Below are 27,294 nucleotides of genomic sequence, written 5' to 3' on the forward strand. Positions count from 1 at the left end.
GATTCAATTATAATAGACGATGATCTTCAGCTCTTGATCCGTCTTAAAAATGTCCGTAGGAGACAATATCAAAGAACACGCGATCCTGCCATGAAGGTTATCTGGCGGGATTTGCAAAAACAAATTAAAAAGCGATTCTCTGCCCTGAGGAACAAAACTTTTGAAAATAATATTTCTAAATTAGACCCGAGTTCCAAACCCTTTTGGAAACTCACAAAGATTTTGAAAAAACCTCAAAAGCCTATTCCAGCGCTTAAAGAAGGTGGTAAAATTTTGATCACAAATTTGGAAAAAGCTCAGAAACTTGCTAAGCAATTCGAGAGTTCCCATAATTTCAGTTTGGGTCTTACTAGTCCTATTGAGAATCAGGTTGCTCGGGATTATCTGAATATTTTCTCTCGGGAAAATATTTTTGATGATTCCTGGGGGACTGATTTGGACGAAGTAAGGTCTATAACTAAAATTTTTCAAAATATGAAAGCTCCAGGTGATGATGGAATTTTCTATATCCTCATCAAAAAACTCCCAGAGAGTACCTTGTCTTTCTTGGTAAAATTATTTAACAGATGTTTCCATTTGGCATACTTTCCTGATAAATGGAAAAACGCAAAAGTTGTTCCAATTTTGAAGCCGGATAAAAATCCAGCTGAAGCTTCTAGCTACCGTCCAATAAGTTTGCTTTCTTCAATAAGTAAACTTTTTGAAAAGATAATTTTGAATAGAATGATGCTTCACATCAATACGAACTCAATTTTTGCAGATGAGCAGTTTGGATTTCGCCATGGGCATTCAACTACTCATCAACTCTTAAGAGTTAACAATTTAATTCGTTCAAACAAATCTGAAGGCCACTCAACTGGAGTTGCTCTTCTAGACATAGAAAAAGCATTCGACAGTGTTTGGCATGAAGGTTTGATTGCTAAATTGAAAAAGTTTAATTTTCCACTTTATATTATGAAATTAGTTCAAAATTATTTAACTGACAGAACTCTTCAAGTAAATTATCAAAATTCCAAATCTAATCGACTCCCTGTTAGGGCAGGAGTTCCTCAGGGTAGCATTCTTGGGCCTATATTGTATAACATTTTCACTTCGGACCTCCCTGATTTGCCTCAGGGTTGCCACAAATCTTTGTTCGCTGATGACACAGGCATTTCCGCTAAAGGAAGAAATCTTCGTGTTATTTGCAGCAGACTGCAGAAAAGTTTAGATATTTTCTCTTCTTATTTACAAAAATGGAAGATTTCTCCTAACGCTTCCAAAACTCAACTTATAATATTTCCACATAAGCCTAGAGCTTCGTTTTTGAAACCTAGTAGTAGTCACATAGTCACTATGAACGGAGTTCCAATTTCCTGGTCAAACCAAGTGAAATATCTTGGATTAATACTTGACCAAAAATTAACTTTTAAAGATCACATTGAGGGCATTCAAGCCAAATGTAACAAATATATTAAATGTTTGTATCCTCTTATAAACAGGAAATCCAAACTTTGCCTGACGAATAAACTTCTAATATTTAAACAAGTTTTTAGACCGGCCATGCTTTACGCTGTACCAATATGGTCTAGTTGCTGCACTACCAGGAAAAAAGCACTTCAAAGGATTCAGAACAAAATTCTGAAAATGATTTTGAAGTTGCCTCCCTGGTACAGTACAACCGAAGTACATAGAATTTCGAATGTTGAGACTTTAGCACAAATGTCCAACAAAATAATTAATAATTTCAGGCAAAAATCGTTGCAATCCTCAATTACAACGATTAATTCCCTTTATACTTAGATAAGATTTAGTTTTAGTTTTTAGTTTTAAGATATCAATTGTTATACTGACATGCAGGTTAAAAAACCTGTTTAAAATACTGAATTGCCAAGACATGAACAATGTAAAAACACTTAGATATATATCATAACAATTAAGGCTGGTACGTTACTGCAGTAACTGGAGCACCTAGGTTAAAATGAAATGTAATTTATTTTGAATTTGGAACAAATAAAGAGTTAAAAAAAAAAAAAAAAAAAAAAAAAATGGGAAATTCTCATAGCAGGCGTTGACGATGGGACGTTGTCGAGTTGTTGAATAGCAACTATCGTGGTAACTCACCGATTACCTGTCGATCTGCCAAATTTGGAAAGACGTCTGCATTGAATTGTCTCATATAATAATATTCCACCCACTATATCACAAGAAATTGCGAGTAGCTGAGTGGAATGGAGATAAGTTAAGCATTGGGTACAGGACCAAGTCTCCCCTGGGTGGTGCCAGAAGATGAGCGCAATAGAATCATCAAGTTGCCATAAGGTACGGAATGAGACTATTGCATGGCTGGGTAGTCAAAGTCTTCCATTCGTTAGTCATTTCAGGTGGATTAGAACAGGTTTAGGTTTAGGGTGGGCGTTGGCCAGATTTGGATTTTTCAGATATAATTTTAAATAGGACCTAGATTATTTAATACACTAGTAACCTCAACTTCTGTCACAATGTTTCATTGTGACTAATCAACACTCAATGGGTAAAATATCAAAATTGCGGTAAATTTGAAAAAAAAAGGTAACTTGGCGTGTAGAGCGCACTGCCCATTGGACGATTCTGAAGCCTGACCAAGTGAGTGGGCTACGGGTTTATTTGATTGTACGTCATTTCCAAGTTATATATAGATACATTTTGTATTATATATATTGGCATTTTGTATTTGAGATAAGACAGAGACAGGATGCGGAGGGCCTGCTTAGGGGAAGCGTAACCCATGTTATGGCTTCCATTTATTAAATAGTTCAGATAGGCTGGAAATGATAGGTTCATGTTGAGAAAATGTACCATATGGTGCCCGTTCACTGATCAAAATTATATTCAAATCGTCAGGCCCTGCCCTGGAATAAGGGGATTAACGATGATTTGTCAAGTTTCATTTTGCATTTGCATATAATTGTAAGTTTAGGTTTGCTTTTGTAATTGTTAGATAGATAGTTTGCCTCAATTGAAACATTGAGTTGTATAAACTTGACGAATCATACCTCTAAAATAGTAGTAATTACAGTGCCGCATTATCTAACAACCACTGCCTGCAACTAATGTTGAGGGGTCGGCAGGGCTGATTACGGATCAAAACTAACATAACTCTTACACTGAAATGATCCCGAAACTAACGCTCATTCGTTGCACTTTGAGTCATAAAGTAGTTTTATTTATTTTCCTACTAATCTATCTACACACTTAGTTTTTTCTACCGAGCTCGGCGGGGAGGGGGTTTCGCTGAGATCTCGGCGGGAGTGACATTTGATTGCTGAGTCTCGGATAATGCCTTTTCTAATAATCTGCCTACGTTTCTTTTCTTTGTTATCTACTTTATCCTCTTTTATTTTTCTGCTCTTCGTTCCTCTTCTCTTCTTTTGTTTTGTTTGTTTACATATAACTAATACTAATACCTCCTTGTTTTCTCTCTAATTTGTCTACTATGTCCCACCATCACGATGAGAGATGAGCTACCGTACATGGTACACGCTCATATACACTCCCAAAATAGTATGCCGCAAGTAAGTATATCACAGAGGCAACTAAAGATCCAGAAACGCCGATAACGCTGAAGATAATGAGCTGTGGTGATTTATATTACTATATAGTATTATTTATTTATACTAACCTAAACACAACGTGGGGTGACCCAAATCCAAACGATCACTAACCAAAATAATAGACTTATCTTTTTTCAGCAGGTGTAATTTCGTTTAGTTCTGTTTCTCTCTTTTCAGCGAAACAACAACAAAAAAAACCTCTATAACTCTTCTCAATTCTTTTAATCTCCTACTATCCCCTATAAATGTATCGGAAACTAGTGGGACTGTCTGTACAAACAGAAACAGGCCTGCTAGTGGAAGAAGGTCGTTATGCTATACGGTCCAGCATAGGCCTACGGCCAGGTTTCAGTAGGTACACACTCGCTTAACGGCAGATTGGTTTACAGTGGTCGACCAGGGTGTGTGCTGATAAATTACAATTACAACAAATAAGGCAATGAATGACGTTCTTAGGGCAAATTAATTTGAATTTGGAATAGGGTTAAAAAAGGTTCGACGAAATCCGCCCGGAAACGAAATCTTCTAGCAAGCGCTGGAATGGAACCCGACAGGACATCGCCGCTGAGGTGGACCGTCAGGGCGGTTAAGCCTCAACCAAGAGACCTAGCCCACCTAGCCCAAGGGCCTTCAAAATTTTCCATAAACGCAATTCCTAAATTTTTACCGAATTCATTTATTATATCGTAATGCAAATGGATATTATGAGAAAAAAAAATCTACTAACCTAAAGCGTGGAAAATTAATACAAAAGAAGATAGAAATGCACACATCCCTGCTCAAATTCCGTCAGCAGAATCCAACACCGAAGCCGCTTCGGATTGCTTCAGCTGCCGTTGCTGCTCTTCGACCAGCATCTTCTGCTTATGAGCCGCCTCGAAGCCCGCCTGGATGTGTTTCATGTGCTGAACGACCCCCCGCTGAAACGACACCATATTGTCAAAGTCCAACCGGCCCTTGGTTTCCTCCATGCAGCCCCTCAGCACCTCCAGACAGTGTTCCGTCTGATCCCCGTTCCGCCCCAGATTGGATGCCACGTACATGATCGTGGTGAGATCCTTAATTAGCTTGATCATCGCATCGTTCGTCAACTGGCCGTTGTTGTTTTTGTCGAAAGTTTCGTCCGCCTGATCGCGACACTGTTCCCTGAGATGACTGGGGGAAATCATTGCCAGGACCGCTGGATCCTGCGCCAGGTTCTTACAACTGACCTGCAGTTGGTTCAGCTGCTGATGAATGTCCCGATTGAGCTTCTCCATCGCCACCACCAGCGAGGCGTAGCGCTTCTGAAACTCCTCCGGAAACGGATCCCCGTAGGACTTGTAGATCTCCGCTTCCGAGTTCATATTCTGTAACCGAAGCAATTTCATCTGTTTGGCCGAAAGGGTCTTCCGCGTTCGAACGATCAACTCCAGCAATTTGACCGGGAATCCACCGATGTTATCCTTCGGAAAGAGCATCTTGTTTTCCGGCATTCCGGGGATCTTCGGATAGCTATCGCCACCGAGCAGCGGATCGCCCTTGATGCCGGTGATGGGATTCTTGACGGCAGGCGAAGCGACATAGAACGAAGCATTCTGATACTTTGGTCGGAAGTCCTTTGTGATCGTATTCAGGGCAATCTTCTCCGGGTTATCGTTGGCCACGACTTCGAAGTCCGGAATCGTATGCGAGCCCAATCCGGGCCGATCGAAGCAAACCCGATACGAGCTGGACATGACGTCGATCGCTTCCACGGTTCCAGTAAATAGACCGTCTTGGGGAGCCCGCAGACGAGCGGTCACCTTAGTTCCCACGGAAAGCTGCTGTGGAATCTCCTTCGGTAGGTCCCGAACGAACGAAACGTCTCCCGATCGCTTGGTTTGCAGCAGACGGATCTTGCGACGTTTCCGTTCCAATTCACGCCGTTCCTCTTCCAGGAATGCCGCCGAAAAACGCCTCGGTTTGCCCATGGTCCGGCGGACTTTGTTCCACTCAGCTCTGAAATTAGAATGTGAAGATTTGAGTTCAATCTAAGGTTTGCGGTTTGGAGCCACCTACCTCGTTAAATGTCTGGTCGTCAGATTCGGATACATCTCCCTCATACACATCTGAAAATCGTTCTCCCCCTCGAACAGTGCCCGATCAATGTTGCTGTAGAACCACTCGTAGCTGACAAACTTGTGCGCCTTCGGGAGCTTCAGCAAATTTCTCAACCTGAGTCCAATCCTCTGACTAGCCTTCTTATCCAGCAGCGCAATCGGATTGATCACCCGCAGTGAGCTGCCCTCGTCCGGATCTACCTTGCGCTTCTTCATACTGTCTTTCATCCTGTCGTACCGCGACAGTATCTTCTTCTTCTGGCCCGATCGGATCACATTCTTTCCCGGCGTCACCAAACCCTTCTGCGGCGATGAAGTCGCCGAAGGCGTTCCTCCAGGTCCAACTGTGGCCGCTCCCTTCCGGGGACTACCCTTCGGCGGAATCCGGTCATTGATCAGCAGATCTTCATCAAAGAACATCTTGTTCTTCTTCCTTATTCTGGCCGGCATCCCGCGAGCATTGAGCACCTGAGTCGGTTTCGTCGGGGTCATCTTCTCCGGGAACTTGGTCCCAACCGGGTGAAGCCCCAGAGCAGCCGGCCCAAAGGCTGGAGGCGGAGAACCGTCCACTTCCATCAGCGCAGTTGCGGAATCTTCCACCTCCGGTTCCTCTTTGATTTTGACTTCCGATTCGCCGGATGACGATGGCCCTCCGCCACCGCCGTCGTCTTTTTCATCCGACGAAGACATCTTCTCCGCTGTGCTGCGACGATTGTTTACAACGGCTATGGGGGCGTGAGATAACGATGTTAACGATCTGTTGGGAGCAATTTCGACCGACTTACCTTTGAATCCGCAACGCTCGCCAGGGAAAACAGTTCACACTTGAAGAAAACCCACCGACAAAGGTGGCTAAGGGGTGAAAAGTGACTATTTGGAAGGATTTTTTCAAATTATTTATTTCTTGCGCCAGTTTCAGGTCAGCTTTGCTTGCGTGCAAATTTGACAGTTCTAGCGAAAAAGATGCGAGCGAGAAGCGGACGCGAAGAAAAGAAGCAAACGATGTGGGGCACGTTCGCCGATGCGAACACGGCCAGTGCTGCCGAATTGTGTGCATCGAATTTTTGTTGAGTATTTTAACAAATTTTGTTCTTCGTTATAAGAGTCGAGGAGAATCGGGAGAATCATAATATAATATCATATGACATTGATTGATCGATGACGATATTATATCACCGTAATTTTCGTTTTCAAACAACTCGAACTTTCTTTAAAACTTTATATATGGTAAATCACCTATGTTCTCGTTTATTATCAAACCGTATTTTTCATACACAAACATTTTTTTGTGTGAAAAATACTGTGCCGACGTAAACGAGAATATGGGTGATCGAAAATAGCACGAAATGGGCTTTCTTGCATGGCCTTGGGTTATACAATGAGAAAGTCTCCACCAAAGCGACATTTAGGACATATTGCAATGCTCAGCTAGCAATCACCTTTGCATACACGGCCAATGAGATCAACTCAAATTTGAGTTCAGTTTGCTCACAATCGCAAAAAGTGCAGGAACTCAAAACCTAAAAAATCGACCGGAAAAATGACGAAAATATTACTCAGGCTAGGAGTAGTAACAATAGACTGAGTGAATACAATCTTTACTTTTCACATATTCGGGTATTATTCCCTGGAAAAATATGAGGCAAATTTACTCATCGCCGAGTTCCTGCACTTGTTGTGATTTATGAGTAAACTAAACTCAAATTTGTGTCGTTCTCATTGGTCGAGTCGAATTTTGAAAGCTTTATAGCTTCCGTTTCTGATTTAATTGATATATAGGTTAAACAACCATTTATTGAATCTTCATTATAATACACTGTTAGATTATAACAGCAGCACGCTCGCACCTACTTCTTGTAACCCCTTCTTTGGTTATCGTACTCGTAGTTCTGCATCCACTGCTTCAAGTTGGTCTTGCCCCTGAGCACCGCCGAACGGGAATCCACATCCCTCATCACGAACGGCGAATATCCGGCCGTATAGTCATCCCCGAGGGCGTTGGTCTTGGCCTTCGCCTTGGCCGATATTCTCTGCTGGGGTAGCGGTTGGTCTTCGAACAGTAGCGGATTGGCGGCATGTTTGCCACCATCGAACTTGGATACCGGACGGTTCTTGTATCGAGCCGTCAGCGGCCTTCTCGTGTTGATGTGAATCACCTGCTGTCCATTCGCGTCCAAACTGACGGCAACCTTCTTCAGTGTGTTGTTGCCACAGTTGGGGCAGAATTTCTTCGTGGAATCTGACGTCGTTTTGAAGCACGCGTAACATCGCAGAATGTACGTCCGGGCATGTTTGATTACCCGACCATCCAGAGCGGCAATGTGCAGTCCAATCTGCTTCAGCACGTTTTGCATTGCGAAATCCGTTGTCATGCAAGCGACCGGCGATGTGTTCTCTTCCAGCAGATCTGTGCCATAGTCACGTTTGACTTCCTTGATGTTCGACGGAGTAATCCATCCTTCATCATCATCGTCTTCACCCTCCTCATCCGCTTCATCTCCCTCTTCGGAAAACTCCTCTTCCTCACAATCCTCATCCGACTCCTCTTCCATTTCTGCCTCTGGGGTCTCGACCTTTTTCAGAAGCCCTTCTTCCAATTCTTGTGCTTCCTCCGTGCTCAACTCCGCAAACTTCTCCTTCAAGTCACTCGCCTCATCCCGAACTTCAACTTCAACTTCCATTCCCGATGCTTCTTCCTCATTCTGAACGGTTTGTTCCGTTTCCATCCGCTTCTTGCCATCGTAGAATCCGAGTACTTTCCCGGTACCGACCAGCTCCTGTGGTTTCTGCCCGGAACATATTGTCTTGGCCGGTTTGGGTTCGTCTCGCAAATGTTCCGTTCCTACATGTTCCTTCTCCAGTTGGTACGTTAGAGCTACCACCTTCAGATCCACCAGTGAAAGCGAAGCGAAATCTCCCGTCTTTTTGGCAATATTGGTCACTTTAGCCAGCACTTCCGAATCCGGTTCCCGCACCTGAAGACTGTACGGCAACACGACCAACCGTTTCAGCTGCCGATCGTTTTTGATTTCGTCCAACACACCCTGCACGGTGTAGCAGTTTTCGGCGACGTCCTACGGAACCAAAACAAACTGATTGAAGTTGAAACACATTTGAATCAAACACTTATCATGCTAATCTCACCTGAAGTTGGACATTTTTGATGAATGCCGATGTATCGACGACGAGATGGATAAATTTGGACATTTTTCCTGGGGTTGTCACGGAATTATTTGATTTTACAAGGAAAACATTTCCAGCACGTGAAACTGCGCGGTGCGAATTATCTGAAATTGGGGTGAAAAGGAAAACAAAAATGCGTTGACGTTTGATTTGCTTGCGAAGATAGGATAAACGTCAAAAAGGAGTGTGCTATAAATTTTATAGCAAGGCCGTGAGCGAACCGGAAACAGTTTTCTTATTTTCTAAAGTTCGTGATAAGTATTGTAACCTATGAAGTTAGCAATCAGGCCAGTGATTGGGACGCCATTATCGCGTACCGGTAATCAAAATAAAACACTTTGACTATATGTTTTTAGTATAACTTCTACGTGAAGTCAACGATTTACATAGTTGAAGATGCTAATTTCAAATAACAGACTGTAGTGGTAATTTTTATACGATAGATGGAGTAGATGAAAGCATAGAGTTGATACACACAAAAAACAAAAATTGTATCTTTAAAAAATTTAACATTTCAAATTAAAAGTTTCTCGAATTTGGTAGTTTCAACTATGAATATTTTCAAAATGAATTGTTTTTCTTTTGTTTGAAAGTTTTTCTTTCATTATCGACATGTAATTTTAAAAGTTCATACCTTTAAAATAAAAATTGTACAACTGTCAAAATCACCTCTTGAAAAGCTCATTGTCATGGTCCAAAAATCCAATAGGGCATATAGTATGAGACACTAGAATCAAACCGCAGAAAATCAATCGTGCATCGTGCAGTTCCGGGAACCGATTCCGGAAGCGGAGGCAATGAGAAAGAGTAAAGTTTTCGCAGAAGGTAAGTTTGCAACTACTGTCTAGATATTTTGAGGGTAGTTTTGAAAACAAGATGATTATTTTCCAGATCGCCAGCATATTGGGACGTTAGAGCACACTGCAAAGATGCTTTCGGTGGCTATCAATAGCGTTTACAATGTATCGCTGGAGGGATTACAGATTCCGTTCTTTTCTATAGGACACTGGTAAGATTTGTCGCACCAGGTTTTCCTGCTTATCACCGGCCAGCTGTGAAAAAAAGATGCACTTCCGTTCGAGCAAGTCCGCTGCATGTTGTATCCCCGCGTCTGGGAGAAAACCTTCACTAAAGCCATTCGCCAAAGACAACATCCCTGATATCAACATCCTGATGTGAATGAAAAATAGAAATATGAATATTTACAAAATACTAAATAAATAAATGTAAATATTGGTTATTTCCCTTTTACATAAAAGCAATTAAATTAAAAATAATTCTTATTTGAGGTGAAAACTTATATTAATTGCGGTGAAATAGCCTTCTTTTGAAGCAACACTTTTCCAACATCAATATAAAAGTATTTGGTTTTTAGTTTGACAGTTCTACAATTTGATTTGAAAGTTTAAACTTTTAAAATTAATAATATGCTAAACTTTTGTTTTGACAGTTGGTTGACTTTCATTTTAAAAGTTAGCTACTTTCTACCAAAAAGAACCAATGCAAACTTTTAATTCTATCAACGGTTCTTTTAATTTTATCAATGATTATTTTTTGTGTGTAGTTCCGTTAGAGTACGGCAGTGTGAAGATTGTATATAGATATTAGACAAGCGAGCTAGGACAACTTTTAAGGAAGGTACAAATCGGTTTTTTCATCTCTCTTTACCAAACTCCCCCTTTGGAGAGGGATGGTGAGGGGTGTCCCCCCCCCGCCACCACTGGCGCGGGGGGGACACCCCTCACCATCCCTCTCCAAAGGGGGAGTTTGGTAAAGAGAGATGAAAAAACCGATTTGTACCTTCCTTAAAAGTTGTCCTAGCTCGATATACAATCTTCACACTGCCGTACTCTAACGGAACTATCAACTCTATGCTTTCATCTACTCCATCTATCGTATAAAAATTACCACTACAGTCTGTTATTTTAAATTAGCATCTTCAACTATGTAAAATAAAACAACAAATATGGCTACCAGAAACACGAGATTTTTGATGCTGCCAAGAAGTGGATTTTGTTATGCAGTCCACTCCGGGGGAGATTTTCGATGCTGGCAACTTAAAGCTGGGTTTAGACTAGGCAAGTCAAATGATCAACTCAGTTGAATCAACAATCAATACGAAACTAACGATTTTAAATTGGCTCACCACTTGACTAGCCTATTGGTCCCAAGCAAACGATTAACGTACCCTATTCTAGTCGAAATTCTAGTACTACGCAATGATTGTTTTGATTCGCTATGAAAGTTTAACAGATAAAATGAGGGGTTATTGGTTTTCCCTATGTTTCGAGGGGTGAATCGATTAGCTTGGGACCAAAGTGAGTACCAGAGCTGAGCCAAAAAGTTGAGCACGTTATTTCGGGACCTTCTAGTCTTAGAGTTACCTCTATGGTTGAATTCAATTGGCTTGAAAAGTTGAGTCTTGTTCAATTTTTTTCAATTCAAGTGAGTTGATCAAGTCAGTTGAATGGTATGGTTTACACGTTCAATTCGCGTTCAAGTCAGTTGAATTCAACTGACTTGCTCAATTGACTTGCCCTGTCTAAACCCAGCTTAACTGAAACTGAAAGTTTTTCTAAATTCTCGACGGAGGAGGTTCTATTCGATTTCAGTGGAGACTGCTGAAGCTGCCTACGACAGTTCCGGGGGATTCTTTTGAATTTACATCGGAGAACGTTCCAGTTGATCCGGTTCAGATTTTAGTACCAGTGCATTTTTCGGAATAATTCAAGCATAACTTTTCAAAAGGACGTAAGTCGCAAAAATAAACAAATCGATATTTTGCATCAAACCGAATATAAAATACATGCTTTTCCTACGAGTTAATGAAAAACAAGGTTTGAGATTGTAATGCATAATTATGGAAAATATATTTAATGAACGCCCTATGTGACCTTCTTTCATTGTTTTTAAAATGGTGGTGATACACCCTTTTATTGTCAACATGGCTTAACTGTTAAAATTTGATGATAACACAAAAACTGCAGATACGCTTACAGTGAAGCGTCGTATGTGAAAAAACAAAGCAACCACTATCAATCAGCAAATGCGTCAAGTTTGTATGTTTGTTTTTGTATTTCCGGGAGCAACATGTTTATTATTTCAAAAATATTCTAATAAAATTGCACTTTAATCTTGACTTTAATATTGAACTTCACATACCAATCTGACCAGCGCTTTCTTAATACAAAAAACACAAAACGTATAACATCTGACAGCAGATAATGCGGTGACCCTCTCATCTCCAGTTTTAACATCGATTATTTCACAATTCTGGGTAGTTATGTAAATAAGCCAACCAACCTCGCAACCAACCGACAATTCCTCAATGCTTTTTGAGCTGCGGACGTATCTTCACTGCAAAACAAAAACCGGTGTATCTGATTTGACGTCTGTGAAAACCCTTCTGTCAAATAGACGGATCATGCAGGGTGTATGTAACAATCAAGGTGTGATACGACGAATCAATCAGGGTGTATGTGAGTAGTACACAAGTAAAAGGTGTATGATTTTGTTTTATCAAAAGTCTTGTCCGTGTTTGCAAAACTCGACATTTTTCACAATTCTCTTAAACGGTATCCCTTTATCCAACTAATAGCTCAAACAGATTTTAAAAAATAGCATTAACTTTTAAATAGCATTTAATAATCTCATATAGACATTGCTATCCAATGTTTCTCATTTCCTATCCAATGTTACATACGTCCTTTTGAAAAGTTATGCTTGAATTGACGGAATCGGCGAGGGGACAGGCTCCAGTTGACTCCGGTGGAGATTTTCGATGCTGCCAACGTAAGCTTCAGTGGATTTTATCTGACCTTGTCGACGTAGGGGGTTCCACCACCACCATAAAGGTAACTCCACTCTATTGCGGTGGAGATTTTCAATGCTGTCAACAGTAATTCTAGTGGAGACTTGAAAAAAAAATCCGTTGCACCAAATCTTCACCAGAATCGACTGAAACTTTCTCCGTTGTGATCTTGTGAAATCCGCTGGAAGCATCGAAATCCTCCACCAGCCAGAACCGAAATGAACCTGCTCTGTCGAGAATATAGATCAATTCTCGGAAAAATTCATAGGATCTTTTGTGGGCAGCATCGAAAATCTTCACCGGAAACGTCAAGAAATCAGATAAATCCACCGGTAGTTTTGTCGGCAGCATTGAAAATCTCCCCCAGAATGGACTGGAATTTGCTCTGATAAGAATGAAGTCAAATCCGCCGGAACATTCGTTGGCAGCACTAAAAACTTCCACCTATATCGAGAGGAATCTCCGAGGGATTCTCCTCCTCTCCACCGGAATCGATAGAAACCTGCTACGATGAGAATTCAGTAAAAAAATCACCGGAACTATCGTTGGTAGCAACGCGGGCAGCATAAAAATCTCCACCGGAATCGTAAGAAACCTGCTTCGCCGATAATGCAATCAAATTCACCGGACCTTTGGTTGGAAGCATCTTTAGATATACTTAGATAGTTTCAAAGGATTTTTCTGAAGATATTGACGGAGGAGGTTGCAGCAAAGATGAATACTCGATGAACATTTCAAATGGTCCTATCTGCTTTGATCGATTCTCTTCATCGACTTTCTCTTTCGTTAATAACTCAGCTGCAAAACCTTTCCCTGTTGTATTTGACGTTTTGGGCGCTAGATAAGAACCTCCTTTATCAAACTATGTGGTAGAATTAGCGCGAAATCTGTTTGCATAGCAGTGGTTATGAAAAGAGAAAGTCGATGAAGAGAATCGATCAAAGCAGATAGGACCATTTGAAATGTTCATCGAGAATACTAAGATGAAACTGTCGGAAGAAAAACTTTCTATTTTAGTGTCCTCTTTCACGGTCCCTTTCATCCAATCAATACCCCCCGTATTCAAGGTAATTTTGTGGTTTTGCTGCCCCCTCGGTAGAGATGAAATTTTGCGCTCATTTGTATCAAAACAATCACACCAAAATCAGAGATGCCCCATTTTTTAATTACTCGATTAACAACTAATCGATTATTTTTTTGTTCGCTGTGCTGCCATTTTTCCACCAATGAGAGTGCAGCACGTTTGAAACGATCGGTGATGATCCTCTGGAGATGTTAATGCTTATTGGCGTTGACGGCACCGTCGAAAAATTTGCTCTTCCAGCAAATATCGTCAGTTTCTTATGGGAACTTTCGGTGGAGTGACAGGATAGTACCATAGAGGTAACTCTAAGACCACTGGGTCCCGAAGAAAATCATTATTATTTTTGGCTCACTCAGTACCAGAACAACGGTCCCAAGCAGTCCCAAGCTATTTCACTCACCCCTGCATGTTCTGCATGAATCCACACACCCCTGATGTTATCTGTCAAACTTTCATAGCGAATCAAAACAAACATAGTGTAGTAATTGAATTTCAACTAGAATAGGGTACGTTAATCGTTTGCTTGGGACCAATAGGCTACTAAAGTGGTGAGCCAATTTAAAATCGTTAGTTTCGTATTGATTGTTGATAGTACGAAGTCCGCCATGTTTCACGCACAGTCTGACGTTTGCTTATGAATTTTCTCATAGGAGTAAAGAGCTACAGAGTCGCGGTCAACGCCAATATCGGCATGATATAACCGATTACAAATATTATACTTTTCGGTTCGTTAATCGATTAATCGATTATTCAAATGAAAATCGGCCATCACTAGATGAATGTGAAACGTCATTTAAATATAAAGACCGTACATAAATAATGATACAATTTGAAAGGGACCGGGGCTAATCACAAATCACGTCCCACGGTAACTGAAATAAACACGAGTGTTCACCGGTTGGTTGCAGCGAAGGTTTCAGCCGATTCTGTTGGACTTTTTATAAAAAGTCCAACAGAATTGGCTGAAACCTCCTCCGTCAATATCTTTAGAAAAATCCTTTGAAACTTTCGATGGCAGTATCGAAAACCTCCACCGGAACAGACATGAACCTGCTCCCTGACCTGCTCCGTAGAGAAAGCAGTAAAAGCCAGTGAAACATTCGTTGGCAGCATCGAAATTCTCCACCAGAATCGACTGGAACTTGATCAGTCGAGAATGCAAGAAAATCATCGAAAATCTCCACCGGAATCGACAGGAGCCTCTTCGGTGACAACGTCAGTAAAATTCGCTAGAACTTTCATTGGCGGTTTCAAAAAACTTTATCAGAATCGACTGGAATAAGGGGTTTTTGTCCAAAATCGATTTGAAGAACTGAATCGAAGGTGATTAACTTGACGCTGGTGGATTTGCTGGGCTTCACTAAGGTACCGGTTGGCTATCTTCCTGAGGAAGAACATTGAAAATCCAAACTCGATTATCTTGGCAGTTTAGCTAGAAATTCACATGAAAAACATACGAGGAAGTTCCAAGTTTTCTGAAAACTACTTTCCACTACACGAGCAAAAACAGTTCTTTTTCGTCTTCTTTGCATTTCAAAGCTTATTGCATATCGCATATTAGCTTATTGCGTGCGCTCAACTTAGTCTTCTAGATGCACTTCCACAGTTGTTAATTGAGAGCTTTCGATGCCTGTACCATTTTTGCATTGTGTGGCAAGTCCAATCATACTTCTATGCTCAGGGAAGTCGAGAAATTTTCCAACCAGAAAAATTCCTAAACCGAACCGGGAATCGAACCCAGCCGCCTCCAGCATGGTCTTACTTTGTAGCTGCGCCTTTACCGACTGAGCTAAGGGAGGCCCCAAGCAAAAACAGTAGTCGTCTTTTTTGCCTTGGCCGAGTCACTCTCCAATTTTGTGTTCATTAGCCAGATTTATTCCACAGCCGGCACTGGTCGTACAACCAACAATCAATACGAAACTAACGATTTTAAATTGGCTCACTACTTGACTAGCCTATTGGTTCCAAGCAAACGATTAACGTACCCCATTCTAGTCGAAATTCTAGTACTACGCAATGTTTGTTTTGATTCGATATGAAAGTTTGACAGATAAAATGAGGGGTTATTGGTTTTTCCTATGTTTCGAGGGGTGAATCGATTAGCTTGGGACCGAAGAGAGTACCAGACCCTTATAAAATTGTTATGGTTATTTTGCTTAACGACGTGTTCTGGGTATCATCCAAACCATTTGTTGTATAGTTCTATTATTTGGGTTATCGTTCGTTTATGGTTATTTTTTATTAGGGGAGCTGAGCCAAAAAGTTGAGCACGTTATTTCGGGACCTTCTAGTCTTAGAGTTACCTCTATGGTACAACCATAGAGGTAACTCTAAGACTAGAAGGTCCCGCAGAAACGTGCTCAACTTTTTGGCACAGCTCTGGTATTCTCTTCGGTCCCAAGCTAAATGATTCACCTTTCGAAACATAGGAAAAACCAATAACCCCTCATTTTATCTGTCAAACTTTCATAGCGAATCAAAACAAACATTGCGTAGTACTAGAATTTCGACTAGAATAGGGTACTTTAATCGTTTGCTTGGGACCAAAGACTAAAGTGGTGAGCCAATTTAAAATCGTTAGTTTCGTATTGATTGTTGGTACAACTAAATAAAGTGATAGAATCCAATCACGTTAGAAAGCAGAGTAAAATAAGGTGAACTCTGAACGTTCCAGGACATTCGAAATTGCATCTGAAGTTACGCAGAGGAGCGTGTTAGGTCCATTGTGATGAGCTACATCGGTGCACCCCTCGTTACTATATGCACAGACAAACAGACGTAACTCTTCATTGTGTATCTTCGTTCATGCATTTAACGGTTGATTTGAATATTATCAGTTCCGCGAACTACTCGCCGCAGCGCTGGCATCGGATCACTTTGACGTTTCTATACATTCTATAGAACTTTTATGCAATATTGTTTACCAGTTAGCGAGCAAGCTTGTTTTCCGCGAGAAGCCAGAGAGATGTCGTTACTGAGGTTATGTGTTTTGAGATACTATGTTTTCAAGAACAAGTTTTTCAAAGAGTTACGTCTGTTTGTCTGTGCTATATGTATCTTGGTAGCGCATATCATTATAATAACCTTGGCGCTCATCACCAATAGTTACCTTGTTGTTTTTTTTTTCCATTCTTGAATAAAACGTGTAACTTTGCAACCACGTGTTTTTCTCTTTCGAAAGTATTTCGTTTTCGTTCCGGGTTATTCTTTTCAGCCGACGAAGATCCACTGTTGAACCTGTCCACCTCGGCCTACACATTGATCTTTGTCCTCGGCAAAGAGCAGTTTCACAGAACTCATTAATGTGGGGTGCATCGATTAGCTTGGGACCGAACAGAGTACCAGAGCTGAGCCAAAAAGTTGAGCACGTTTCTTCGGCACCTAACTAGAGTTACCTCTACACACTAAGATTTTTTTACAGTATACCGTTATTTTTTACCGAATATGGAACAGCTGAACATTCGGTAATCTGTTCGGTAATTTTTTAATTCACAATCCGTTCGGTAAATTTTGTTCCCTTTGTGAGCTGTCAAAATGTACTGACCAGGACTGTAAATTTTGCTGAATGATCGGTGAAGTTTGCAATATAGCGTTCGGTATAATTTTTACCGAATGGCTGTACTTAATTTGCCTGAATTAATAATTAATAACATGATTTTTATTGAATAATTAATTATTTATTTCTAACAACAAACCTGAAGATTCATTTGACTAATCATTTATTTATTATCTAATAACATACATTTTCATCGTGCGTCCGTATATAAAGTAAGAACCTGACCGTGGTTAGCGACCCAGTAGCGAACCGTGCACAAATTCGCTTTTTGTTGTTGTGGACGAGGTTTTTGTGTAACATTTGGCCATTTAATGTCCATGTCGTCTGAAAGCAATTGGCCCAGAAATGAAAAAAAATATAAATAATACTTTCGATGTAAATTGGACGGATTATAGGAAAAAAGTAACATACTTACTAGTCACAAAGGATAGTTGAAGAACACTTAACTTCAAAATGACAGCAAAGCTTTACAGTGTGAAGTGTAAAAATCTGTTCTGTATATTTTACAAAAATCTGGTACATTACTGCTGTTTGTTTTTGTAAAAGATTATGTTTACAGCACATTCGTCACAATGTTTAGAGTATTGTGGAATTGCAGCAATTTACAATTTGAATCAGTAATTTTGATTTACAGTTTTCGGTAGATTTCTATATATTACGGAAATTCAGCAGTTTTGATTGCGGAAAATTGGTAAATCAATACTTTTTACAAAGCTTTCGGCAAAAATTACATTTTACAGAACGAATCCAGCAAAAAAAAGTACCGAACAAGATTTAAGAAATTTGGTGTGTATGGTACTACCATAGAGGTAACTCTAAGACCAGAAGGTTTCGAAGAAACGTGCTCAACTTTTTGGCTCAGCTCTGGTACTCTCTTCGGTCCCAAGCTAATCGATTCACCCCTCGAAACATAGGAAAAACCAATAACCCCTCATTTTACCTGTCAAACTTTCATAGCGAATCAAAACAAACATTGCGTAGTACTAGTATTTCGACTAGAATGAGGTACGTGAATCGATTTGCTTGGGACCAATAGGCTAGTCAAGTAGTGAGCCAATTTAAAATCGTTAGTTTCGAATTGATTGTTGGCACTACTGCTGCTGACGCAGCAAGTCAGAGGTATAGCTGGCGGTCCTTTTCTAGTCTCACTCTGAAAGCCGTTGCTCCGGGCTGTGGTCGTATTAGCTCCAAATAATCCTCACGTCGGTTGTGCTTTCTTCATTAAACAAACATCAGCTAAGAAGTCGCACAGGGATCTGTCATATTCAGCGTTATGTTTTGGTTGAGGATATGGTTTCCAGTAAATATATTTCTTTCGGTTGAATACCCCAGAAACACCATTCTACACCCAAAAACACACGTGAAACACAATAAGCACAGACTCAATGTGGCAGAGTTACTTACCCCCTGGAGATTACTCACGTTTAAGGTAGTTCCTCATTTAATGAAAATGAGTCAAATGTTACTCAGTTTTGAGTAAAATTTAACGAACGTGTAGAAGACAACAATATCAAAATATTGTTTTATTTCGAAGTTCGAGTGGTAGTAAACGTAATTTTAACTGCTCGAATCAAGGTGTCAACTCAGTCGTTCGTGCTGGCGTTCATGTCCATTATGCCGAGCATTATGCATGGCCCATAAATAAATAATGTATTATTAACAGTATCCCCCCACTAAACCGACATAATCATGACCGGACTAGAAATACTCAGAGGAAGAGATGGGCGGAGAGAATGTTTTGAGCCAAAAGAACTGTCAAAATCTGAGCCAATCGAACATTCAAATTAGCTGTTTTTACGAGGATTTTTTATTCTTACTCTAGTTCTTACTAGAATAAATTTGAGAGTATTGCAGTTGAACAGAAATTCAATCACCCCATAAATCACGTAAATCGAATCAAAAATAAAAGTCATTTGAAATGCAGAAGCTAGCAAGGGTTGCAAGATAATTTATACCCCGTGCAGACTATGGCTTATATCATGTAATATAGGCTGTCTTGCAATGAGCACTCATATATAGGATTTCCAGTGAAAACTAGATGTATGAGTGCTCATTGCAAGACAGCCTATAATATATGATATAAGCCATAGTCTGTCTGGGGTATTAGGAACAAATCCCTGCTGCCGAATTGTATTTTGTTTTCTCCGTCTATCTCTCCCTCCGAGTCTCCCTCTGAGTATTTCTAAACCGGACTATCGGGTTTGACTCGCTAATCTAACTGTCCAATCCATAAAAAAAAATCCAATCAGCACAAATCTGAAACTTAACAGAAAAATGCATTCAAAAGCGTTTGTTATACTTTTTAATCCAACATTTTCCGGATAAACGCTCGTCGGATTATCGAGTTTCGGATGAGCTGGGAGCTGCGAAAATTTTATTTATGCATTTGAGCAAGTCATGCACCGAGCTCGATCGGATGATTGCTATAAAATTTCAGTTCAGCGACGCACACGGCCCGACGTCTGACAGCGGGACGTGACGTCACAAACTTCAGTCCATCCCGCAGCTCTTTTCCAATCTAGCTGTCTATAATAGTGGAAGCGAGTGCATTCCAACAGCAATCAAAATGGTTAATATTTCGTGTATTTCTGGCCGAATAATTCCAGAATCGCAGTGAAATCAGTGGAAATAATGTCCGGTTCGTGGTTGAATTGTTTTGGTAGTGGATTTATGGCCTTGTCGAGTGCTGCAGCGGATCTTTCCGGCACCTCATGTGGTGTTTTCCTTTTGGTCAACAGAAGAGACTACTTAAGAGTGCTATTTAACGTTACGATCAATTATTGTAGTTCTCAAAGAAGCTTTTAATGTGACACAAGGTTTTCTCCGTTGAAGCACTGGGACGCAAATCCACCGGGAATGATTAAAACCAAAGACTACACTTCCACTGTTCACTGCGATATCTAAACAAACGTTCCTCCCGGATCGAGTGAGGTTATGGCAGCGATTTGTTGATACTGATTCGCTCGTCTCTTCTTTCCTTTCCTGCAGGTGAAGGTGAAATGTTCGGAACTGAGGACCAAGGACAAGAAGGAGCTGACCAAGCAGCTTGAGGAGCTCAAGACTGAGCTACTCAATCTGCGTGTGGCTAAGGTCACCGGCGGTGCTCCGTCCAAGCTGTCCAAGATGTGAGTTGTTTGCAATTGCTTGTATGTTGAATGTCACTCAATTCCGAATCTCTTTTCCGATTTACAGCCGCGTCGTCCGTAAGGCCATCGCTCGCGTCTACATCGTGATGAACACCAAGACCAAGGACAACCTGCGCAAGTTGTACAAGGGCAAGAAGTACGTCCCGCTGGATCTGCGCCCGAAGAAGACCCGCGCTATGCGTAAGGCCCTGTCTCCCCGGGATGCCGCTCGATTGACGCTGAAGGAACAGCGGAAGCGCGCCAAGTTCCCAACGCGAAAGTACGCCGTCAAAGCCTAAACTTTGGGTGAATTTTGTTCAACACTTTTGTTTTAAGTCGTAAGCGGAAGAACTGTAGAACGGATCCGTTGGGATTCGTTCGAAATACTGGAGGGAAGGAGTGAAGAAAATAAATTCCGGAAAAATAGTTCCAAACGGGAAACAACCGAGTGTATTCGGAGTATTTTCTTGAGAGTTTACAGTGAAATCCATTTAGGATGTGAATGAGGTGATCAACACACAGGTGGGTTTGAGGTAATTTAGAGGAAATTTTAAAACGTAGGTACCTACTAGGAAATACCAGAGATGGGATCTTAGGACATCAAGAAAAGTTTTCTAGGTTTCTTTGGGACAGTCGTAAGTAGCTGGGAGTCAATGTAGGGAAATTTCGGTAATAGTAAACACCCAAGATTCAATTTTCAATGCCATCGCAATTTATTTAATAATCAGGAATACATCTGTTCACAAAGTACCACCGCAACTTCTCAGCTCTACTTGGGTTTGTACTTGTTCAACGTCTCGAAAAGCTCGTCGGCTTCTGTGGCCGTCTTAACTCGTAGAAGCACCGATGTTGGCGGCGGTTTTGAGTCTGGCGTTGGCAAGCATATCATCATCACATTGTTTTTGCCCATCCGCTGCAGTGGGACGGACTCGTTCAGGATGATATTGAGCAGAATATTACCCAGGCTGGTATCCGCTCGGACCAGCACCTGCACCTTGGAGTCCACCTTCTTGATGTGCACGGTTCCGACGCCACGGTCGCTGAAGTTTCCCTCTACCTTGACGAACAACTTGCACCGCTTCGAGTAGAGGCTGTCCTTCTCTTCGACCGGGGTGAATTCGACCTTCGGTGGTTCATCCTCGTCCGCATCGGCGTCTTCCTTGTTGTCGGATTTCTTCTCCTCGACAGGCTTCACCACATTGGCGAATGTGAAACCGGTGCTGGGTGTCGTGGCCGGCGAAGTACTGATTCCGAAGCTGAATGTCTTTGCTGGAGCTGTCGTAGCCGCAGGTGCGGCGGGGGACACACTTCCAAAAGTAAATCCACTCTTAACCGAAGTCGGGGTTGTTTTGGCTAAAAACAATCCGGAATTTAATCAAAATGATTAAATCGCTTTCAGAAAAAAAAAACTTACCAGGTTCCTTGCTTTCCACCTTATCCTTCTTGGCCTCAATTTCGCCCAAATACTTCTCGTAATCCTTGAAAATCGGCGTCAACTTGCAGAGTGGATTTTCCTTCACCTTGTCCGAAATCCAATCCGCAACCGATTGGTTCAACGCTTTGATACTGGCCGCATATTCATCCGTTTTTGCATCTCCTGTCTCCTTCTTCTCGTTCGCACCGCCGCTGCCCAATAGCGTCTTCGGAGGGCTTCCGAACCCGGAGAAAATCTTCTTATTCGGATCGGTGGATGCAAAAATACTGGCACCAAGTGCGGAGGTCGTCGCGCTTGCAATCGAACTTGCCCCCGGAGATGCTGCCGTCGCAGTGGCAGTTCCATTCGTCGGTTTAGTGATGTTGCTCAGAAATGAAAACGGACTAGCTCCGTCAGCTGGCTTCGCTACCGTTGTTGCTGCCGGGGTGGACGTTGCAGCGGCAAATCCCTTGAAGCCACTGAAAACTGATCCACTGCCGGAACCGGCACCGGAATCTGCTCCGGCTACACGCCGGCGAGCTGTTTTAATGACTCGTTTTTTGAGTTCGTCCTCCGTTGCTAGGGCGAACTTTCCGGCCTCCTCCGGTTCCTCTTCCTCGTTCCAATTGTCGTGGTTGAGATCCGACTGGGCACTACGTTTCGACATTTTCCCCATGATGAACGGCTTTCTGGGAAAAGTAAACAATACTTTGTTCGATATCACAGCATCTATCAAGAATGAGTACTTACATGCTACCTTGGCTAACAGAGAGTTCTTATAGGAACCTTTCGAAATAGTTAGTAGTGTTTCAACTAGTATCAGCCAAATTAAAAATTATCTTGTTTTCAGGGAACGCGGAACGGCACCAGTTTTACGCACAATCACGTTTGTTTTGCCTTTGGTTTTGCCGGAAAATTTGACAGATACAAGCGATCGCTGTACCCCTGCGACTGGAAATGTTCATTGGATCATGTGAATTGATCCGCAAATAGCCGTGAGCGCGCTCCAGTTATAAACCATCAGCGAACACATACTTAATATGTGTACACATAAAAGCTAAAGCCCTACAGTAAAAGTACGGACGTCTGTCAAAAGTTGTTCCAATCGAACCGTCAAAATGCACCGCTTTGCTCGATTGGAAGAGCTTTTTTTCAGTTTTGTGGTGACAGTCGTCCTTACTTTTACTGTAGGGCTTTAATAAAAGCCATGTGTAGCCACATCACTGTAACTGGAAAGTACCCATTAATGGGTGAAAAAATGCCTATTTCGCGGTTAAGTAGGTAAACTCATAAAATGGGTAAAACATCATTACCCACTAATGGGTAAAGAGCTTGTACGTCAAATCATGGAGTACTTTTTACCCATTTCCAAAATTGATTGTATTTGGTAACTGCACACAAAGAAAAGTCGTTTATAAAATTAAAAAAACCATTGGTAGATTTAAAAGTTTGCATTGGTTCTTTTTGGTAGAAAGCGGTTAGCTTTCAAAATAAAAGTCAACCAACCGTCAATTCAAAAGTTGTCCGCTCGATACTTTTAAAAGTTCAAATTTTCAAATTGAATTGTAGAACTGTCAAATGAAAAATAAATTAGTGTTGAAATTAATGGTGGATTATTTTTGACTTGAAAATGTGGCATAGTTAAAATTAAATGGGCAGTTTGAATTAAAATTAAAATATTTTCAAAAAATATTTATTTGGCAAAAAAAAAATATTTTGGTTTTAATTTTAGTGGATAAATATTCAATCTTCTTTATTATTATTTTGCAATAGGAGAAGATCCATTTTTTTTTACATTGTTATTGTTATCTTTGTTGATGTTTCCGTTATTGCGTCTTGGAGCTATTCTCGCTTTGAGTAAACCTGCTACAGTAACAGGTACATGGTGATGTCACATTGCAGCATTGTCAGCAGCGTCATTGTTTACCGGTGGAGATTTTACGGCAGCGGATAGCGGAAGGAAGGTATCAAATTAGACCGTTTTTGGTGAGGGTTTCTGTGGAATATTAATTAAATATTGTTATATACCTTTAACATCTACTGTTGTAGTAGTCGTCGAACACTCACTTTCATTCCTAGCCATCTCGTCCGCTCGCAGATGACTATTGTTTCGGACTCGGTTTCGGTTTATCTGAAATTAATAAAAATCTCTAATTAAACTCTACTATTGTTCTTAAATTTGATCGCTTACCTGATGCGACTATTATTTTCCATGGAGGAAAATTATTGTCCTTCCCAACTTTTCCTCGCTCTTCGTGACTCATCTGACGTCAAGCCAAATTAAGCGGCAAAACGAGGTCCAGTGCTGCCAAAAACTTTGCCTAGAAAATGTATTTTTGACAGTTGAACAACTTTCATTTAAAAAAATGCACTTTTAAAATTACAAGTCGAACCTGAAAGAAACACTTTCAAACCAAAAAAATAACTTTTAATTTGAATATTTTCGTTGTTAAAATTACGAAATTTAGGAAACTTTTAATTTGAAATGGCATTATTTTTATTAAAACAATTTTTGTTTTTTGTGTGTGGGTAAAAAGTACTCATTTTAAATAATATTTCAATGGGATATAATCTGATATTTGAAAATTTGTTTGTTGTATGGAAAATACGGTTCGAAAGAAAAGAAAATAAAAATTACTGATTACTAAACTTGGTTTTTATTGAACGTAAACAATGAATTTAGAAATACAATAATCGTCAGAATCGTTTTCGTCAGCATTGATGGATTCCATAAACGATAAAACTAAACGATTGACCATCTGCCGGGTGCTGGTCGTTTTGATTCCGTAACACATGAACACAAAATCAATAATATTCTGCACTGCTGCTGGCGGACGAATGTTGAAAACACTTAACACTTTGAATAGAGTGTCCAACGCGCAGATGGAGTCAATTCCACCGTGGATGCGTCAACGAAGATGGATTAATTGTTGCCATTGAAAATCACATGGGGCACCAACTTTTATTTTATTTTTAAACGAGACAAAAGCACTCCAAGTATGTCAGCAAACTAACGGTGCAACAAAGATATTTTTCACCCAATAATGGGTAAAAATTTACCCATTATTTTTCCCTGAACAATTTCCAAAAATGGGTGAAAAAATACCCACTATTTGAAATTTTCATTTACGCATTTTTTGACAGCTTCATACACTACCAAAAAATGGGTACTTTTTCACCCATTAATGGGTACTCGCCAGTTACAGTGTATACTATTCATTTAGTTGAGATAGTAGCCCTAATAAAAATTGTATGGTTAATTTGCTTAACGACGTGTTCTGGGTATCATCCAAACCATTTGTGGAATAGTTCAATGATTTGAGTTATCGTTCGTTTATGGTTATTTTTTATTAGGGAGTGTAAGCTGTGCTTCATCTGTTCTTTATATCTGTGGCAGAGTAGAATTTAACCAGCTTCGGTGTAGTTTACGCTCACCGTGTAGAACTTTTTATTCTCTGCCTGTACTGTACTTTTCCCCTTCATTCTAAAATAAACGATTTGCAATACGGAGATGTCTGCGCGTGTTCTCTCTTTAATAGGTTATGGGCCTATTCACGGAAGTTTATTCGTAGTGCGAAAAAGTTTTTTTCTACGGTACGCGAGTGGTAAACATGCCTGGAAGCGGATCCGGAAACTCTGCTGGAGCATCGGGTAGTGGTGCTGGATCAGTAGTCCACAACATCTCCAGTCTTCCGGGAATCGAGCGGCTCACGGGACGTGATAACTGGCCCACGTGGAAGTTTGCGGTGCAGACATACTTGGAGCTGGAGGATCTGTGGAGCGCTGTGAAACCGAAGAAGAAGGAGGACGGAACCGACGAAGCTGTTGACGCTGCTTGCGATCGCCGTGCGAGAGCAAAAATCATTTTGCTTCTCGACCCCGTTAACTATGTCCACGTGAAGGAAGCGAAATCGGCGAAGGAAGTTTTAGCCAAACTGGAAAGTGCATTCGACGACACAGGTCTAATACCCCGTTCACATTACAGCCTATATCACGTAATATAGGCTGTCTTGCAATGAGCACTCATACATAGGATTTCCAGTGAAAACTAGATGTATGAGTGCTCATTGCAAGACAGCGTATATCACGTGATATACGCTGTAATGTGAACGGGGTATAACGCGACGGGTTGGATTGTTGCACAAGTTGGTAAAAACAGAGCTGTCTGCTTGCTCCTCAATGGACGATTACGTCAACCGGATTATGACCACTGCTCATCAACTGAACGGGATAAAATTCCCGATCTCCGATGAATGGATAGGAACGTTGCTGCTGGCTGGTCTCCCCGACGCTGGACGCAGCGGGAAATATAAGCAGCAAAACGAGCCGAGGAGTGATCCCCCCAAAGGACCAAAATGCCGAAAGTGCCACAAGTTTAGACACATTGCTCGTGATTGCAGGAGTGCCAAAAAGGAGGATGCTTTCTGCGTGGTGCTGTCAACCTTTTCATCCACGAAGGCATCAGAGTGGTTCATCGATTCAGGTGCAAGTGTGCACATGACGAATAACCCGAAGTTTCTGGAAAATTTGCAGCCAGCGACTGGGTCAGTTGTCGCTGCTAATGGAAACGGGATGAAGGTAACGGCAAGTGGATCGGCCACGTTGAAGCCGGCTTGTCAGGAGAACAGTATTCCGGTACACGATGTCCAACTGATCCCGGATCTTTGAGTGAATCTTCTCTCCGTGAACCAGATCGTCAGCAAGGGATATACGGTTGTGTTTACCAACGCTGGATGTAAAATTGTGAACAGCGACGGGAAAACAGTGGCCACAGGCAGGCACGAAAACGGATTGTTTTCGCTCGAGCAGCAGCAGGACATGAAAAATGCTTTGGCTTGCTTGCCAGCAACCAGTGTGACGGTTTGGCACCAACGACTGGGACATTTGAACCTTAAGAGCGTTCGAAAGCTAGCCAACGGATTGGTAGATGGAATCACAATCAACAGCACAGACGCGGGAGGCTGCAAGGTATGTTCAATGGGTAAACATCCCTTTAGCAAGGAAGGTTCGCGTGCAGCAGAAATGTTCGATGTGGTACACACCGACATTTGCGGGCCCATGGAGGTGAAATCTCTTGGAGGAAGCAGATATTACATCGTCTTCGTGGATGATAAGTCTCGGAAGATGTGGACGTACTTCCTCAAAACGAAATCGGGACCAGAAGTTTTGAGAACTTTCCAAGAATTCCACGTAATGGTTGAGCGCCAACCCGAGCGGAAGATCAAGGTTCTTCGCAGCGACAACGGAAAGGAGTACGTGAATGATGGATTTGAGAAGTACTTGAAGTAGCATGGCATTCAGCACCAGAAGACTACAGCATACACTCCGGAACAGAATGGTATGGCGGAGCGTGCAAACCGTTCAATAGTTGAACGCGCTCGATGCCTACTGTACGAAGCAGGACTGGCGAAGACGTTTTGGGCTGTGGCCGTACATACTTCCGTCTACCTGCTGAACCGATCCCCAAC

General features: G+C 41.4%; 4 protein-coding genes and 1 long non-coding RNA gene across 6 annotated transcripts; 1 reads left to right on the forward strand and 4 right to left on the reverse strand.

Annotated features, from left to right (window-relative positions):
* Positions 1-4,230: 4,230 nt before the first annotated feature.
* On the reverse strand, positions 4,231-6,578 carry mip130 (Myb-interacting protein 130). The gene is made up of 3 exons (XM_065236371.1): positions 6,439-6,578; positions 5,613-6,378; positions 4,231-5,552 (listed from the first exon to the last, which is right to left on the reverse strand). The coding sequence occupies exons 2-3, from the start codon at positions 6,341-6,343 to the stop codon at positions 4,352-4,354; spliced, it is 1,932 nt and encodes a 643-aa protein (XP_065092443.1). The 5' UTR covers positions 6,344-6,378; positions 6,439-6,578; the 3' UTR covers positions 4,231-4,351.
* An 849-nt stretch (positions 6,579-7,427) lies between these two features.
* On the reverse strand, positions 7,428-8,938 carry LOC135713291 (RNA-binding protein NOB1). The gene is made up of 2 exons (XM_065236375.1): positions 8,798-8,938; positions 7,428-8,727 (listed from the first exon to the last, which is right to left on the reverse strand). Exons 1-2 carry the CDS (start codon positions 8,858-8,860, stop codon positions 7,501-7,503), a joined length of 1,290 nt encoding a protein of 429 aa, XP_065092447.1. The 5' UTR covers positions 8,861-8,938; the 3' UTR covers positions 7,428-7,500.
* A 10,808-nt stretch (positions 8,939-19,746) lies between these two features.
* Positions 19,747-20,856, forward strand: RpL35 (Ribosomal protein L35). Its single transcript, XM_065236454.1, has 3 exons — positions 19,747-19,856; positions 20,276-20,412; positions 20,480-20,856. The coding sequence occupies exons 1-3, from the start codon at positions 19,854-19,856 to the stop codon at positions 20,709-20,711; spliced, it is 372 nt and encodes a 123-aa protein (XP_065092526.1). The 5' UTR covers positions 19,747-19,853; the 3' UTR covers positions 20,712-20,856.
* Positions 20,676-22,717, reverse strand: Nup50 (nuclear pore complex protein Nup50). Of its 2 annotated transcripts, none has more exons than XM_065236441.1 (3): positions 22,584-22,717; positions 21,827-22,515; positions 20,676-21,765 (listed from the first exon to the last, which is right to left on the reverse strand). In XM_065236441.1, the coding sequence occupies exons 2-3, from the start codon at positions 22,500-22,502 to the stop codon at positions 21,182-21,184; spliced, it is 1,260 nt and encodes a 419-aa protein (XP_065092513.1). In that variant the 5' UTR covers positions 22,503-22,515; positions 22,584-22,717; the 3' UTR covers positions 20,676-21,181. The 2 variants fall into 2 exon arrangements, with proteins under 2 accessions (XP_065092513.1, XP_065092512.1); XM_065236440.1 differs by having other exon boundaries at positions 22,577-22,717.
* Positions 22,718-23,578: 861 nt separating this feature from the next.
* On the reverse strand, positions 23,579-24,114 carry LOC135713364 (uncharacterized). Its single transcript, XR_010518724.1, has 3 exons — positions 24,018-24,114; positions 23,894-23,957; positions 23,579-23,822 (listed from the first exon to the last, which is right to left on the reverse strand). It is a non-coding gene; the product is annotated as an uncharacterized LOC135713364 (long non-coding RNA).
* Between the last annotated feature and the right edge of the window lie 3,180 nt (positions 24,115-27,294).

Source organism: Ochlerotatus camptorhynchus, unplaced genomic scaffold (assembly GCF_037179485.1).
Source record: "Ochlerotatus camptorhynchus isolate MF236.1 unplaced genomic scaffold, CSIRO-AGI_Acam_v1.1 ptg000550l, whole genome shotgun sequence".
In the NCBI taxonomy this organism is placed as follows: Eukaryota; Metazoa; Arthropoda; class Insecta; order Diptera; family Culicidae; genus Ochlerotatus; species Ochlerotatus camptorhynchus.

What these genes read in the sequence shown, in the direction of transcription:
- Nup50 (XM_065236441.1), bottom strand. Translation starts at nt 22,502, where the DNA reads ATGGGGAAAATGTCGAAACGTAGTGCCCAGTCGGATCTCAACCACGAC. An exon ending in GGTGGAAAGCAAGGAACCTG is followed by an intron (nt 21,766 to 21,826) that starts GTAAGTTTTTTT and finishes GATTGTTTTTAG; the next exon opens with CCAAAACAACCCCGACTTCG.
- LOC135713291 (XM_065236375.1), bottom strand. Translation starts at nt 8,860, where the DNA reads ATGTCCAAATTTATCCATCTCGTCGTCGATACATCGGCATTCATCAAA. An exon ending in TCAAAAATGTCCAACTTCAG is followed by an intron (nt 8,728 to 8,797) that starts GTGAGATTAGCA and finishes TTGGTTCCGTAG; the next exon opens with GACGTCGCCGAAAACTGCTA.
- RpL35 (XM_065236454.1), top strand. An exon ending in CCGTCCAAGCTGTCCAAGAT is followed by an intron (nt 20,413 to 20,479) that starts GTGAGTTGTTTG and finishes TCCGATTTACAG; the next exon opens with CCGCGTCGTCCGTAAGGCCA.
- mip130 (XM_065236371.1), bottom strand. Translation starts at nt 6,343, where the DNA reads ATGTCTTCGTCGGATGAAAAAGACGACGGCGGTGGCGGAGGGCCATCG. An exon ending in ACGACCAGACATTTAACGAG is followed by an intron (nt 5,553 to 5,612) that starts GTAGGTGGCTCC and finishes TTCTAATTTCAG; the next exon opens with AGCTGAGTGGAACAAAGTCC.